We start from the raw sequence: 16,338 nt of genomic DNA, 5'->3' as shown, positions 1-16,338 counted from the left end.
GACTGAGCAATTGAATATGGGGAAGTTACAGAAAGCCAGTCATCTCACCCCCATTGGGAAAACTGCAACTAGTTCTTGGCTTCTGATGTTGTCAGGCCTATGTTGGAGGGTGAGAACAAGATTAAGATAATTAATGCATAGCAGAGTGAACCTGCTGCAAGCAGGTTCCCTGCTAACTTAGTTTAGTAAATGATCAGACCTCAAAAACCTGAACATTCTTTATCATTAAAAATGTTCAATCCTTATCTGCTTAAATGTTTTAGATAGCAGAAGCTAATTCAGTAATTACAGCAGAGGCCTTAGGCCTTGACAACTTCTCTTTTCCGGTGAGCATATAAATAACATTTGCCTCCTCTTCTCTTATCGTCCAATATGACTCCTCTTTTGGTCATTAAAATCTTCCCACAAAGTTTTCTTGTATCGCTTAAAGATTACTGGTTTACATCTGAGCCATAAACTCAGAAGGCACAATAAATACCTATCATTCTGTGTCAAGGCCTCCAATCTGGCCCCATAAAGTTGCTGTGATACTGGACATTAACAGCTACTTAATCTGAAAACTTTGAAACAGCATTTTAAATGCTGGCAAGTTACAAATACATCAAATACAAGAACGTGACAGTATCAGGCATAATGTTGGCTGTGAGACATTTCATTCTAATTAACATTTTGAAATGCAGTTCAGAGACATACAGGACAATAAAAGCCAGGGGAATAACTGCCTTTAGTAAGGCACCGAATTTCTAAGTAACTGAATCTAACTGAAACTACATCCAAACTACATCCAAAGTGTAATGAGAAAAAATGGTCAGCAATTTCTGTCTTGAAGGTGGGTATGATAGCTTCACTGATCTGCTCTGAGGCAAAAGTGTAGGAGGTGCAGAGTATTTAAGTACAGCCCTCAATGTTTAGGCATTTAAGAGCATGTAAAATGTCTGATTCTTGCAATGTTTTTAAAAATTCTGCACAGAATAAAGACTAAAATTCTGATGACGTTTTTGAGAGCTGTAGATCCGCTGCAGGAAAAGGAGTTGATTTTAGATGCAAAACAATCTTCAGATCCACCAATAGGCTCCTATCACTTACAGTCTTGGGCCAATCAGATGTAAGGAATCAAAATTAAATTTGTCTGTGTTCTGCTCCTTTGCAGAAGTACCATAAAACTTAAAATGTCATTGGATTTCCAACCTAACATTCAGGATAAAACACAGTGCAATACAGGCCCAACAGGTACAGCTGGGCTGAGCTGATCTCAGTAAACTACACTGTTAACAGCCTGCCTCATCTGTCACTTTACCTCCCGAGGTGCATCAAGGGAGGTACAATTCCTTGTATTGCTCCTACCTTTCAGTCTTGCTGTCTAGGCCTGTGCTGGGAATCAAGCTGCACACAAATCCACAGAGACAGTACTTAACTTGCTAACATCTTCCACATCTCCACCCTGTCAGATTGCACCAAGGAGGGCAGAACAGCCTTGGGATAGTTCTTGTGCCTGTAAGCACAACTGATCCATAACAGCCTTATCCAGCTTCCGTTGCACACACATTCCCATTGGGCAGAGGTATTTTGCACTGTCATCGTAATATTCCTGGTGATTCAATTCACCTTTGGGGCCATGGGTGTGTTAATACATCACATCAGTAATACAATGCTCCAGTAAGGCAAAGCTCCTGTATGCAAAGATAATGAAAACTAAGGCGTGTCCACATGCACACCCCACACTGACTTTCTCCTGCCAGAACCACACCTGGAATAGCTTTGAAGGGAAAGTTTTGATCCAGAGCATGAACACACTAGCACAAGACAACCAAGATATATAAAGCATACAGAGAGGAACTGAGAGGCATCAAGCCTGTGAGTTTGATACAACCAGAGCATTTCCTTATGAGGAGAACTAGCTGATTAATATCCCTGCTTTAGCAATTACAAGTAGAGGAGACAGACCATGCTTTCGAAACTCAACAGACATGGAAAAGGTCTGTGATGCATGTGCAGGAAACAACAGTCACAACTAGTGAATAGCCCCTCTACTCTTGTTGAGAGCTTCCTTCTAATGATGAAGTGACAGTAGGAAAGGTACAAAAGCATCATTTGAGAAAATAGGACCATACACACAAAGGACAGTATTAAGCTATAATATCACACTTGGTTTTCATCAATTCCTCAGGTGCTCTCAAGCAGACAACTTTTTAATCCTTCTTCCCCAGCTGTCTCATGTCTTTGCTGGTAGGACCATCTAAGCGAGTCATGTAAATGGTTTGCAGTTCACAGGAAGCACTGTATCCTCTCTGTTCAGCACTACTTTTCTGGGCTCCATTTTCCCTGGAGAGATGGCTTTTTCCATCAGGGTTGCCAAGAAACTGGTGGTTCTAAGAAACAAACCTGTAGCATTCTGTCTCAGACTGTGTTCTACACATCATGAGATGGCTGTGAACAGTGCAGTAAACGTTCTGTGCATCAGTCCCTTAATACAAGCTGCTTTTTAACATTCTCCTCAACTCAGATACAACAGTACTGCTCACTGCTAAGTAGCATTCACATTCCACCAGAGGCACAGCTAAATCTGACAAATTTTATAATCCCTTTCTTAGCAAATCAGCAAAACTTGCTTTAGGAGAAAAAAAATCCAAGTAACATCACATGGCATTATTTACTTAGCTAAAAAAAACTAATGCCACCACTGCTGACTTTAGACCTGCTGTAGAACACGCTGCTTCTAATATATGATAGGAACTGGGAATGATTTAATAAAGTGGCATCTGTTCTCATGACTGTAAAGAGACTGAATATTCATCAGCCCTTCCCAAGTAAAACCAGTGTCCAAGGAACAAAGTGATGAAAAAAAATAAAGAAATTAAAAAGAAATTAAAAAACAGACAAATAATAAAGAAAGAAGATGAGAAACAGGCAGTTCTCAGATCTTAACAGCACAGGAACATTAGAAATGCCATGACAGCAGAAAATCAGAGAGAGCAGGTCCAGAAGATGTACAAATGTGCCAACACATGCCTAGCACATGCTCTCACACACAGCCATAAGCATGACAGCTATTAAATGAAGCATGACAAGAAACTGTGATTTCCTTTTCTCTTAATTTTTCTTTTCTTTTTTTTTTTTTAAACTTGTTCTGAGAGCAACTATATTTGGTGGCACAACAAGGAAGGATAAAAAAAAATCACCATTGTTTTGAAAAACAAAAGTACCACCAACAACTTTCAAGAACAAAATGAAGTAGAAGATGAGTAAATACGTTATTTGCTATACAATCTGATCCAAAGAAGGTCTGAAGGGGAGAACTAATCATAGGGCAGAGCTATCAATCTGCTTGATCTTTGTATATTGGTTTCATCATCTTCTTCTGTTGACTAAAACAGGCAATAGCATTTTCTTCTTGGACTGTTTAAAATAATAATGTATTCTTTACACTCATACACAGTGAAAGGAGAGAGCCAGTCCATTTCACGTAATCTTTTTCTTTCTTTTGCAGACTATGCCCAAGTGTTGCATATTCATTACTACAACAAAAACACTTTGCCTGAGGTCCTCATTTCCTGATGTGCTGTAATGGGTTCGGGACCCCAGCTGTCTGCCAGGAGATTTAGAGAACTGATATTTAATAGTAAATTATAAGGTAGAATAATTCATTTTACATTTTCTTGCTGAAGTAGCATATTTATAATGGTATACTTTAGAGCCACTAAACAAAGATGAGGAGAACACATCATTTCTATTTGCACAACATAGTCTCCTGGTTACTGTGGCCTGCCCTTAGCCACTTATATTTTTGGATGCCAGACTCTGTTCTTAACCCATTGGTGGATCTCACTTAAGTCACATCTCCCACTATCTCCCAGTAATACAGAGGAACAAACTGCAATATATTCCCAGCATGTTTATGGAAGCCAATTTTCAGCACACTTTACTAACTTCACTAACTAAAGCTTTGACAAGATTTAAATAGAAGCAGAGCAACTAACAATACCAAGATGCTCTATAGTTAGTAATTCTTCAAAGTTTGCTGCTGAAATCCCACTATACCATTTCAAGGAAAATGGCTTCAAGCACAAACCCTGCTATAATCTAATAAAACCCCTATATACCCATGTTCTGACACCTCACAGCATTACGATTCCTTTGGGTTTTCTAATGACAATCTACTGCAACACAGCACCAGATCAGGACTAGGAAACTTTTAAAATATATCAGCATTCTGGTAGGAAACAGCAGACTAACTTGATTTTCTCCAAGTAATGCCAGATGTGTTTAAGAGACACAGATAAAACCAAGTGCAAAACCTGCATAGTGAATTAAGACTAATAAGAGCATAAAATCCAGTAGATGCAAACTCACATGCTCTGTAAGCTGGTAGGAAGCACCTTTATTAAAGGAGTTCCTGCTAATTCTTCTTCTTCAAATCCATCTTTCATTTCTGCTTTCCCACTTAAGTTACACAAGCATGCACCTCCTCGGAGTTACTATATGGGTGTAAGATGCAATATTAAAAAAAATAAATCACAGAATGGCCTGGGTTGAAAAGAACGTTCGAGATCATTGAGTTTCAACCCCCCTGCTGTGGGCAGGGTGAATCACTAGACCAGGATGCCCTGAGCCACATCCAGCCTTACCTTGAATGCCTCCAAGATGGGGCATCCACAGTCTCTCTGGACAACCTCTTCCAAGTGCATCACCACCCTCTGAGTGAAAAACTTCCTCCTAATATCTAACATAAACCTCTCATCTCAGTTTAAAACCATTCCCCCTTGTCCTATCACTATCAAGCCTTGTAAACAGCTGTTCCCCCTCCTGTTTATACGCTCCCTTCGAGTACTGGAAGGCCACAATGAGGTTTCCCCAGAGCCTTCTTCTCTTCAAGCTAAACAAGCCCAGTTCCCTCAACCTTTTTTCAGAGGAGAGGTGCTCCAGCCCTCTAATCATCTTAGTGGTCCTCCTCTGGACTCATTCCAAGAGCTCTGCATCTATCTTACACTTTCTTAAACCAGGCCTCAGGCCTGGATGCTGTACTCCAGGTGGGGCCTCACAAGAGCTGAGGACAGTCACCTCCCTCTCTCTGCTGGCCACCCCTGCTTTAATGCAGCCCAGGATTTAGTTGGCCTTCCAGGCTACAACCTTGTACTTGGCCTTGTTGAACCTTGTTAAGTTCACATGGGCTCACTTCCCCAGCCTGTTCAGGTCTCTCTGGATGGTTTTCGTTCCCTCCAATGCATTGTGGTAGTGGTAATAAGAAGACTATTGAACTAGATGATCTTATAGGTCTTTTCCAACTTTGTAATTCTATGATTCATTGACCGTACTGCTCAGCTTTTTGTCATCTGCAAACTTGCTGAGGGTGCACTTGATGCCATCTATGTCATTGTCTATGTCATCATTATGTCATTGATGAAGATGCTGAAGAGCACCAGTCCCAAGACCAACACCTCAGGGACACCAATTGTGACCAGCCTTCACCCAGACACAGAGCCATTCATCACAACCCTTTGGCTGCAACCAGCCAGTTCTTAATCCATGGAACAGTCCATCTTCTCCAATTAAGAGAGAAGGATGTGGTGAGGGAGTATATCAAAGGCTTTGCAGAAGTCCAGGAAAATGACATCTGTCATCCTTCCCTGGTCCATCGATGCCATCACTGCATCATAGAAAGCCACCAGATTGGTCAGGCAAGATCTGCCCTTAGTGAAGCCATGCTGGCTGTCTCAGATCTCTTCTTCATCTCATACATGCTTTAACATGGTAACAGTGAGGATCTGCTCCATGATCTTCCCAGGCACAGAGATGAGGCCCATTGGCCTGTAGTTCCCCAGGTCATCCTTTCTCTCTTTCTTAAAAATGGGACTAATGTTCCTTTTTCCAGCCACTGGGAATTTCACCTGACAGCCATGATTTTCCAAACATGATGGAAAGTGGCTCTGCAACCATGTCAGCCATATCTCTCAGAACCCAGCATGTCATCTGGCCCCATAGACTTGTATACATTCAGTTTCATGAGGAGGTCTTGGACTTGTTCTACCATCACAGTGGGACGGAATTTGCTCCTCCACCCCCTCAACTAGAGGTTCAGGGTCCTGGCCGACATGGGGAGTCTGACCACCAGTAAAGATAAAGACAAAGCACTTACTGAGTAATTCAGCTTTTTTCATTTCTGAGAAAGCTAGTTCTCCATTCTCATTTATCAGAGAGGGGAACACTCTCCTTGATCTATCTCCTCCTGCCTGTGTACCAGAAGAACCCCTTCTTGTTATTTTTCATAGCCAAATTCAGCTCCATCTGTGCCTTGGCTTTTCTGACCTTATCTCTACACATTTGAACAGTGTCCCCGTATTCTTCCCAGGCTAGACAACCTTGCTTCCAATTCCTGTATGTTTCTGTTTCCCCTCAGTTTAAACTGCAGGTCCTTGCTCAGCCATGCAGGTCACCCGCCTTGCCTGCTCCATTTCTTCTGCTGGGGGATGGAGAGCTCCTGTGCCCACAGAAGGGTGTCCTTAAAGAGCTGCCAGGTCTGTTCCTATACCCTTAACAGTTTCACAGGGAATCCCATCCAGCACTTCCTTGAGCAGCTGTAAGTTTGCTCTCCTGAAGTTCAGAGTCCTGACTCTGCTTATTGTCAGGTCAGCATTCCTCAAGGTCACAAACTCCACCAAGGTATGATCACTACAGCCCATGCTGTCTCTAATTTTAACTTCTCTAATGCTCTCCTCTGCAGTATTGGTGAGCTCCAGGTCTAGTGAGGGTTCACATCAGGTTGGTCCATCTAATACTTGGACCAGGAAGTTGTTATCCTCAGACTCCAGAAGTCTCCTGGATTGTTTGCCACCCACCGTGCCAGCAGATATCCAGCTGGTTGAAATCCCCCATTAGGACAAGAGTCTGAGAGTACAATACTTCTTGTAGTTGAAGCAAGAAGGCCTCATCAATAGGCTACCCCTGATCAGGTGGCTTGTAGTAGACCCCAACCACCAAATGTCCTTTACTAGACCAATCCTTAACTTTAACCCATAAGCTCTCAACCAGGTTATGGTTGTTTCTCAAACAGCTCTTCACAATCCATCCACTCACTAACATAGAAGGCAACTCCCCCTCCCCCGTCTATCCCTTCTGAAGAGCCTGTAGCCATCAATCACAGCACTCCAGTCGTAAGATTCATTCCACCATTTTTCCATGATACCACTTAGGTCATACTTTTCCAGTTGCACCACAGTTTAACTCCTGTTTGTTTTTTTTGACAGTGCCTCACTTCCCTCTGCATAACCAGACCAGTGACAGAGAAATGCTTATAAAGGGGAAGAAATAACTGCACTTGAAGAAAATATTTGCTTTTATTTTCAAGCATTACAACTTTTGTCCAAGTAAGAGAGTCAGCTCAAGGACCACTCGAAAAAAATACCTGCAAATAGGCTACAGATGACAGGTCACCGCTGAGTAAAGCCACTGTTTTCCTTCACACAAAATGCACAGTCAGAAATGGCTTTCTACCTCCTCCTTGTAACAGGAAAGAGGTTTCACTCTTTCCAGCATAGATTCACCCAAAAATTAAGTAATGCAACCAGAAAAGACCCCACATCAAATTACACTAGATCCTCAAAGCTCACACTGAAGAGAGGCACTGAGAGAGGCATGTGCCCACTGACATCTCAAAGCCCATAATCACACGCCTCTGGACTGTTCTTGAAATAGAGCTGGAGAAAAACTCTGAGTGTTTGTGGGTCAGTGATCGTATCTTTGACAGCTGGGTCCTTCTTCATGGCCTCCATCCAGTGTTGGAGTTTTGGAGTATGAGTCAAAACACTATGGAAAAAAGAAAGAGTCTGAATAACATAAGCAGGAGATCAGGAGGGCATCGAGGAAGGAAAACAGCTTTAAAACTTCTGTTTTACTACTGGTTTTGCTTTCTCTCACAGTGTAACATTCAGCTCAGAGCAAGTGACAAATATGTAACAGATCATAGAAGACAGATTGACATTTGGAAAGCAAGAGTTATTTCAGAGCTTGTTCACTCTGCAAAGCTGACAAAGAAAAAGAGCAATTATTGTGCAAGATATCAGTGAGTTTCTTCTTGTGTTATTCCTACTACAAAAGAGACCCTATTCATATCTGTAATCTGCTCTGAGTTGAGGACAGAGGCTTGCACACGTCTGCCTCCCTCTTGAGCACTCTGTTAGTGGCAATTCTATAACAAACACCCCTTCACAACTCACAAGCTTCTCTCCTCTCTCTAGAAGACTGAGATAAGCTGTATAGCTTCTATTAGTGTGCAACCCAGCAGCTCAAAATGCAGACAGTCTATTGAGGAAACAAGATTCAGTCAACAAAATCCACAAATCCACTTGAACACAATTAAGTAGTACATGACAAACTGAAAGCTTAACAGTGCAAACTTCCTTTTTGTTCTCTCCTGGTACGCTGACTTGAGGTACTCTGCATTCCAATCTCCAAATCCCAAGTTTAGTTAATGTACAATTTTCCTAGGTAGCTCTCAACTTTTATTCAGAAAGAATCTTAACACACAGTGGTCTAGATACTTGATCATTCAAGTACCTTGGTAACTCTAGGCCTCTGGTCCTGTATAGCTTGTAACATTCCACCTCCCAATCAAGGATCACACAGAAAACAAAGCAGAGCAGCAGCCCATCAACAATGTCCCCATCTTACGATAGTTTTAATTCATTTGCAGGATTCCTTCCTCAATCTTCTAGAACAATTTAGTCACCAAGATGCAAACTGTTCTATACTCATTCTCCTACTTCCAGATGGGATAGAATTAGTTTTCTTCCTAGCTAGTATAGTGCTGTACTTCAGATTTAGATTTTTATGTTTCAGTTGTTGCTTAGCAGTGCTTATACTAAGAACTTTCAGCTTCTCATACTGTTTTGACAGCAAAGAGACTGGGGGTAGGACAGAAGCAGGAGAGCTGATCCAGATCCAAAGTGGCCAAAGAATATTCCTCACCATATGACAGTATGCTGAGCAATAAAACAGGGGAATTGGCCAGGAGGGCCACTGCTGCTCAGGGGCTCTGGGTATTGTTGGTGGGAGGCAAGCAATTGTTTTGTGCATCACTTGCTCTGCTTATTCTTTTCATTCTTTTGCTGTTGTTTTTCTTTCCTTTTTTAATTTCTTATTAAACTGTCTTTGTCTCAGTACATGAATTCTTGCACTTTTCAAATTTTCTTCCCCATCCCCGAGCAAGAAAATGTCTGCATGGTATTTAGCTGTCTACCACATTAAAACAACACTCATTTTTCCATTTTATCACCCATGTCCTCATACAAGCTGATTCTTTGGCCCCGTGTTAATCAAGCTATAAAACAGCTCTCCACTAACACCAGTTTCCTATATTTATGTATTAAAAAAATCCGTTACAAAAGGGACTGATCTTCTACCTATAGCAAGGCAGGACACATTTTATTCTTCACAGAACAAAGCCAGTCTCCTTTCTCAGCTCAGGATTCCTGAAGAGAAGATATTCCACTTCAAGCCTAAGGTTTTTGATTAGCAAATTCAAACCTTGGCTCCCATGCTTGTAATCTCTTCCAATAAAGATCATTTTCTTCTATCTTGTGGGAATGGAAATAAAGTCCTGTATTTTGACCACTATTTTCAGATCTGCCAAAGTGTTTTTGTTTGTTTGTTTGTTTTTGTTTTTTAAGGAAAACAGATCTGGTGAAAGGAAACTGTTTATCATAAGACTCCTACCCTGGTTTAGGATGTTTAACCCACCCCAAAACTGTAAGGAAGCTCACAGTTTCTTCAGCCAAACTTAAAAGCAGCCCTTTGCTGATGAATCAATTCAAATACACAAAAATACATACAGCAGCACTTCAGTAACATGCTAGAAGCCAGACAAGGTACTCACTCCTTCAGCTGGAATGCTTCCAGGCGTTCAAACCAGGGCCAGATCATGTAGTCAATCAGGGAGCTGGAGTCCCCACCATAAAACACAGTGTTGCGCTGAGAGAGAATCTGTGAGGGACAAGAGATAACAATTACCCTCAGAAGGAAGATTTCCACATCAGGAGACAACAGTAACTAAAAGTCACTATGAGGTGGAATGAGGGCATCCTGAAGCAATCTGACAGGAAATAATGCATGTACAACACATTTCCCTTATGCATGCAATATATGGGGAGTCAGAACTGGTAAGCAATGCAACTGTGATATCAAGTTTAACTACTTCATACACTGTCAGTCCACTTCTTCTCCAGAGCTGGTTCAAAAACTGACACAAAATATTAATTATTAGGAATCTATAGCTTCTGCAGAAACAAAAAGGAATTTATCTCACAGAATTTGTTATTTAGTGCTTTCTGACCTGTAAATAAGCAACAATGGCTGAGATGAATCAAATATGCACATACATTTCTAGAACAACAAAGCCAGGTAAACACAACACCCAGCTAATGTAGAAGACAGTTTTAGCAGGGACTCTTTACCCATGGCACTTTAGTCCAGATGGTATCAGGAAAATATTCCTAACATCGTATCTAGAACTGGATTTGATTTCAGGCACAGGAGGAACAGGAAATATTCACATGCAACAGAAAGAGACCTCCACAGCTCAGCACATAAAGCAGCAGGACCACAAAAAAAAGTGTATTTGCAATACATTCTCCTTATACTTAATGCTTCTGTTGTTTCAAGTGCCATGGTGATCCAAGCTTAACACTTTGAGGACTTTCCAGACCCAAGCTTGCTCTTTAGAAGACTAGTCCCTGTTTTTAGGGGCTTTGGCATTTTTAAGATGGAACTCCTATGGCATTTACAGCCTGCCCCTCAGTCCCCATAATCTAACAGAAACTTTAAAGCTGTCCCCCCAAAGACACCTCATGCTGTTTAAATCATCAGGTGTCTAACAGAATGCAACCTGACAGTAGCACAGTTCCAGAGACAGAAACATAGCTCCCTCTATCGGGTAGCAGCAAACACAATGCAACAATGTTTAAAAACATGTGCCTTCTTGATTATTGCTCTACACTGCACTGCTTAGCACTACCTATAAACACTGGCGTGTTATCAACATTGTTTTTGTCCTAGAACCAAAACATAGCATCATATCAGGCACTCTGAAGAAAAAAAAAATCCATTCCAGCTGGAACTAAGACGATATATATTACAGTGGACTGAGCAATGTTAGCTCAGCTCTGCCCCTTCCTGCCATCCTCAGTCAACCTACAGCTGCAAAATTCATCAGGGTCACTAAAATAGAGACACCAAAGGAGTAACAAGTACTTCACAAAATTAATGAAGTAGGAGGAAGCTTAATTCCTTATTAATGTTCTATGGACTTGTATTTCTCTGTCCTGAAATACACTTTGTTTCTCCCAAGAACTGAAGTACCAGCTGCACTACTCAAACATCAGCCTGATAGACAGATGAAAATACTTGAAAGCAATTTTACTTTGGCTGCTTAAGGGAGCAGGGAAACAGAATGCATAGGAAAGTACTGGAAAGTTTTTGCAAACTTTGCACCAGAAGAAACATGCTGAAGCATCAGTTCTTGCTCAAGCCAAACAAGCATTAGCTGTGACCATTAAAAATGTGCAATGAATGGATTTGTGATAAGGACAAGTCCAGCAGCTCTTCAGGCTGTCAAAGAACCACTACTGATACTAAATAAGGATTGTGAAGTTCCTAACACAAAAAAGCCACCTGATACTTCCTGGAGCTCAGCTGAAGTCACATTACACCACTGTAGCAGAACATAGCCCAGGGCTGGATTTCTACAAAGGACAGATTATACTCAGTGGTGCTGTTGATCATCCCAGGCCGAGGGGAAAAAAAATTGAAAGATTGTTCATTGCTATAGCTATCACATGAATGAGAAAAGATCTAGCTCCAATTGCCAATGCATGAGAGGGGAAAAACAAACAAAAAAAAACAAACAACCATACTAAAAATCAGGGTTGTAGGTAAGAATCATATAACTGCCAGGCTACTTGCTATCATGAAATCCTCTTACCTCATCAAGTTTGCCAAACTTTTCAGCTAATTCTGCTTTCAGCGCTGCAAGATCGTCTCCTTCTTTGAGTGCCTTGGAAATTACAGCTGTTATCTGTAAAAAGGAGAAAGTTTTCAAAATACCTCTTAGAATAATGCAAGCAAATCACTTGGAGCTTAAGATGCTGAGATATTTTGAAAAAGCTAAAATCCTTTAATAAAATTATTTTATACTTCAGAAAAGAGAGATAAAGGCTTAAAAGAAGATCAAATGCAAGTAATGGATTCAAGTCTTGCAGTAAGAGAACAGTGAAAAGAGGAGCATGTTTCCAGTTGGCCCACATCCAGTACAGTGGTACAGTGCAAAGTGATACTTCTTTACTGGGTACACACTCTTGAAAACCAAATGCACTTTAGTTATCAACATTAAGGGTACTTTTAAGAGAAAAATATGCAGCCCAAGATACGCAGGTTTCTACAGAGCTGCACATGTCATGATTGCCAGAGAAATTAGTACACAGTACAGAAAGCTGCCCCGTGGTCAAGCTTACCCATGTTCATCGAAGTTTGTATACGTTTCTCTAAAATCTTGTCACTCATACAACTAACATTCACAGCTCGTTTCTTGCAAGATGCTCTACCTGTAGTCCTTTTCCCATTACATCTTTTCAGAAAGGCCTGATGTAAACAAATTTTCCCTCCCTTTGGCCTTTTATATTTCTCCTTCATACACATTTCTCTTTGCATCTTCCATTACTCTTCCTCTTCTCCTGCTTCATACTCAAGCTGACTTGTTTTGTTTTATAGACCCTTCAAAGTACATGCTTGTACTATCTACATACAGAGCATAGGAAGCTTACTTGTAGTCAGCCACAATGCCAGTCTCCACCCCATACGGAAAGCTAAAACCATCCTCCTTATGCTAGCCCAGCTATCTCCTGACCTTGATTGCAGGCTCCTTCAGTCAGGCACTCTTCACAGCCTGCATTTATACAGCACTAGTACCTCCTAGTATCGTGCTAAGACCCGATAGATAGTGAACTATGCCTGGGCAGGGCGAAGCCAGAGGGAACTCTGGTGGAGGTCTGTAGCGGTCCTGACGTGCAAATCGGTCATCCGACCCGGGTCTAAGGGCAAAAGACTAATCGAACCATCTAGTAGCTGGTTCCCTCCGAAGTTTCCCTCCTACAGGGAGACTCATTAACATACAGCAACTGTCACTGCCTAGATTTCAAGCATTCAGCTCGTTTGGCCCATTAATGTTTCCTCTATTGTAGGATGCTCAAAATCCTGCCTCAGACATACACATCTTAACCAGCTTAGCTGTCTTCCTGAATCCACGCCTTCACATTAATTCCGGGTGCAATTCAGATGCACAGTGATTTATGAGCTAACAGTAAGAAACTCCAAACTTCTCTGGTTATTTAAATGGCTACCCTACACACATGGCCTATCCTCTCAAATGATAAAAGCAGCATTGGCAATACAGCTGCAGATTTTGAAACTCTAGTAAATTAAGAAGCACAATTCTACCATGATCACACAGTACCTTTGAGAAGCGTTCCAGAAGCATTCTCTGAAAGGCTCGCTCGTATGGATCTGAAGGCATCAGCTTCCTCCCTGGAAATGCGTCATCCAAATACTCACAAGTGATTGGGGACTCATAGATTAGCTGGCCCTTGCTGGTCTCCAGAATAGGAACCAGCCCAGAAGGGTTCTTCTCAAAGATCCAGTCCGGTTTGTTCTTCAGATTGATGTTAATTACTTCATGCCTAAAAGAATGAAAGAAACAAGATTCAAAGAGGTTCATTGCCATTGCAGCCTGAATCATAACACTTCAATAGTACTTAAGAAGTTGAATCTTCATTCTCTTGCTCCCCCTCATCTTCCCTGAAATTTTTTCTGGGATTAACCATTTGACATTTAAAAATACTGCCAGAAAGCATTTCTTTTCACAGAGAAAAATAGTGCTGACTTACAGTGACTTGGCTATTAAGCTAATAAAAATCAAAACCAGCCTGTAAGCAGCAGCCCTACCAGTCAGGCTAATAACTAAGGTCAACCTTGGCACGCAGCACATGCTTATCATATGATAACTCGGACATTCAAAGAGGAACTTGATTGCAAGTAAGCCATAGCTGAAATCAGATCCACTTTAATCTAACTTTACATCAAACATCAAATGATAACGTTCAGACTACTCACCTTTGATTCCTACTGCCTTACATAAGAAAGATATGCAGGATAAAAGCCAAAGAGATACCAAATTAAAAAAAAAAAAAAGTACTAGAAATGTTCATTAGCAAAGTTTTAAGTTACCTTCAAGCAGGACCCCAGAAAATTCCCCGTAAACCTAAAGACTTACTAAACACAGCTAAGCATTCAAAGCAAACAGATGTCTACCAAAAGGTACTCACCACCTTCAGGCAGCAATTAAAAACCCCCCTCATTACACTAGAACAAGTTTCTCGGAGAGATAAAGAGATCTCACAAGAACATCGCACTTCTGTTAAAAAGACCACTTGCTTACTGCTGCACATTGTAAGTGGCAGCATAAATACACACCGACAATTCCTACCTCTTAGCATCGCTGCCTCAGCTTACACGGAAAGCAAACACTGTCAGGCTCTAGTCACACATACAGAACAGGGTAAAACGCTGTAACTACATGCTAGGGATTAGGGGAAAAAAGCCTCACCTGATGCCCTTGGCACGGAGAACGAGGCGCGTCCTCTGGGCGAAGGGGCAGAAGCGCATGCTGTACAGCCGGATCACCCCCTCGGGCACCGGCCCCGGCGCCGCGCTACCTGAAGAGAGAACAGAGCCGACCGTTACAGCTGTGATCCGCGCCTCGGCGCGAGCCGCCCGCCCAGCTGGTGCTTACCCTTGCCCAGGCTGCGAGAGTGATCGCCCATCATGCCGCCGCAGTAGTGCCGCACCGCAACGCGCTGCCTGTGCGCCGCACCTCAACGCGCGGCACTTAACGACGCCGCCGGCCCCGCCCCAGGGCGGCCTTTGGATGGGCGGGAACCGCGGCCGCGCAGCCCGTGCTTCCAAGCGAGCTGAGAAGCTCGGCCGAGGTGTGAGGGTTCGCTTTCCTCTGAACGTCTTTTACACGCTACCTAAGCTGACCGATGGGCCCCGAAGTAAAACACCTCCATTCCAGGGGCTCCCCAGAGCTATGCCTCACGTGGAAATGCATTTCATAGGCAGCAACCCCAGCTGAGTGGAGAGACAGCCCCTGCCATCCTGCTGATGGGCAAATCTGTCACATATCCGTCAGGGCTGGCAGAGAACGTGGAATTTCCTGAGACTAGTTCACGTTCCGCAGCGGGAAAGCGGAGCCTGCTGGTGACTTTTAGTTTGGTCTTGTCACAAAGAGCAGCATTTCTGATGCAATACTTCTTGCTGGCAAACTGTCATGGCCACCAGGAAAGCGGCCACACACCTGTCAGCGCTACCTGCTGGAAAAGAAGAAAGTGATTTTTTGTTGAGTCATTGTTGTTTGGTTATATAACTAATAAGTAATGCAACACTGGGAGGGTGTGGTAATTTCCTGCACAAGCCTCCTATGCCCCAGGCAAACAGACGCCCTTTATCAACAAGATAAGTTCTCCCACCCCTAAGAGAACTGTGTGAAGGATCACAACCTACCGTTGGTATGATTTCAGTAATATTTTGGGTCATTAAAAAAAAAAAAAAAAGAGGTTGGAATTTCTTATAGGGGTTAAGGACTTACTTAGTCTGATAAACTGTGACCCAGAGAAAAGAAGGTTGAAACCCAATTGTTGCGAGGGCTGCCTGCTGCAATAGGTAGATGCCATGGAGCCAGAACTGCAGGATGGTAGAAGAAAGCTTCCTCGTGCTATCTTGGTTCAACATGGCATAGATCTCCTATGGAGACAGGAAGTATGGTGCAGGCCTTTGCTGCAGCTTCAGTGCTGTGGGAGTGCATGCTGCCGTAGCACAGAGAAGCAATAGCAAAAGCAAGAAGCTGTAACATCTGCTTAGGAAAGGGAAAATGAGATTCTAGTGCTAACTGCTTTAAAAGTACTTGGAGATTCCTACTGTGCCGCAGCACTATAAGCTGTAAATGTGCAGATAAACGCCATAACTGTCCTTCCTCCTCTTTCCAGCTGACATTTGCTCCTCAGCCTTCAAAGCTCCAGCATTACTATCTCAGCAACCCAAGAAGAGCTACCCAGGGTGAGGTACCGCAATGCAGGAGAAGTGAAGTCATAGGAAAACAGGTACACCTCACCATGGGAAAGGCAGGACGCCATTGAAACAAGAGTAGCAATGGCATATCTGGGGCAGCGGTGGCCAGGGCAAGGAACCTTTTCCCCAAGGCTGACTCAGATAGATCTGCAGCCACGATTACCGAAGTTA

At 42.5% G+C, this 16,338-nt stretch overlaps 1 protein-coding gene across 1 annotated transcript; it reads right to left on the bottom strand.

Moving 5' to 3' along the window:
• Positions 1-7,312: 7,312 nt before the first annotated feature.
• On the bottom strand, positions 7,313-14,987 carry LOC100543474 (glutathione S-transferase omega-1-like). Its single transcript, XM_010714678.4, has 6 exons — positions 14,834-14,987; positions 14,648-14,756; positions 13,499-13,721; positions 11,972-12,064; positions 9,869-9,975; positions 7,313-7,800 (listed from the first exon to the last, which is right to left on the bottom strand). The coding sequence occupies exons 1-6, from the start codon at positions 14,865-14,867 to the stop codon at positions 7,647-7,649; spliced, it is 720 nt and encodes a 239-aa protein (XP_010712980.2). The 5' UTR covers positions 14,868-14,987; the 3' UTR covers positions 7,313-7,646.
• Positions 14,988-16,338: the final 1,351 nt, after the last annotated feature.

The sequence above is a fragment of the Meleagris gallopavo genome, chromosome 8 (assembly GCF_905368555.1).
Source record: "Meleagris gallopavo chromosome 8, MGAL_WU_HG_1.1, whole genome shotgun sequence".
Lineage (NCBI taxonomy): Eukaryota > Metazoa > Chordata > Aves > Galliformes > Phasianidae > Meleagris > Meleagris gallopavo.
The sequence above is the reverse complement of the archived record's forward strand: the minus strand, read 5'-3'. Positions and strand labels throughout refer to the sequence as shown.

What these genes read in the sequence shown, in the direction of transcription:
- LOC100543474 (XM_010714678.4), bottom strand. Translation starts at nt 14,867, where the DNA reads ATGATGGGCGATCACTCTCGCAGCCTGGGCAAGG. An exon ending in CTCTCGCAGCCTGGGCAAGG is followed by an intron (nt 14,757 to 14,833) that starts GTAAGCACCAGC and finishes TTCTCTCTTCAG; the next exon opens with GTAGCGCGGCGCCGGGGCCG. An exon ending in AGTTTGGCAAACTTGATGAG is followed by an intron (nt 9,976 to 11,971) that starts GTAAGAGGATTT and finishes TGTCCCTCACAG; the next exon opens with ATTCTCTCTCAGCGCAACAC.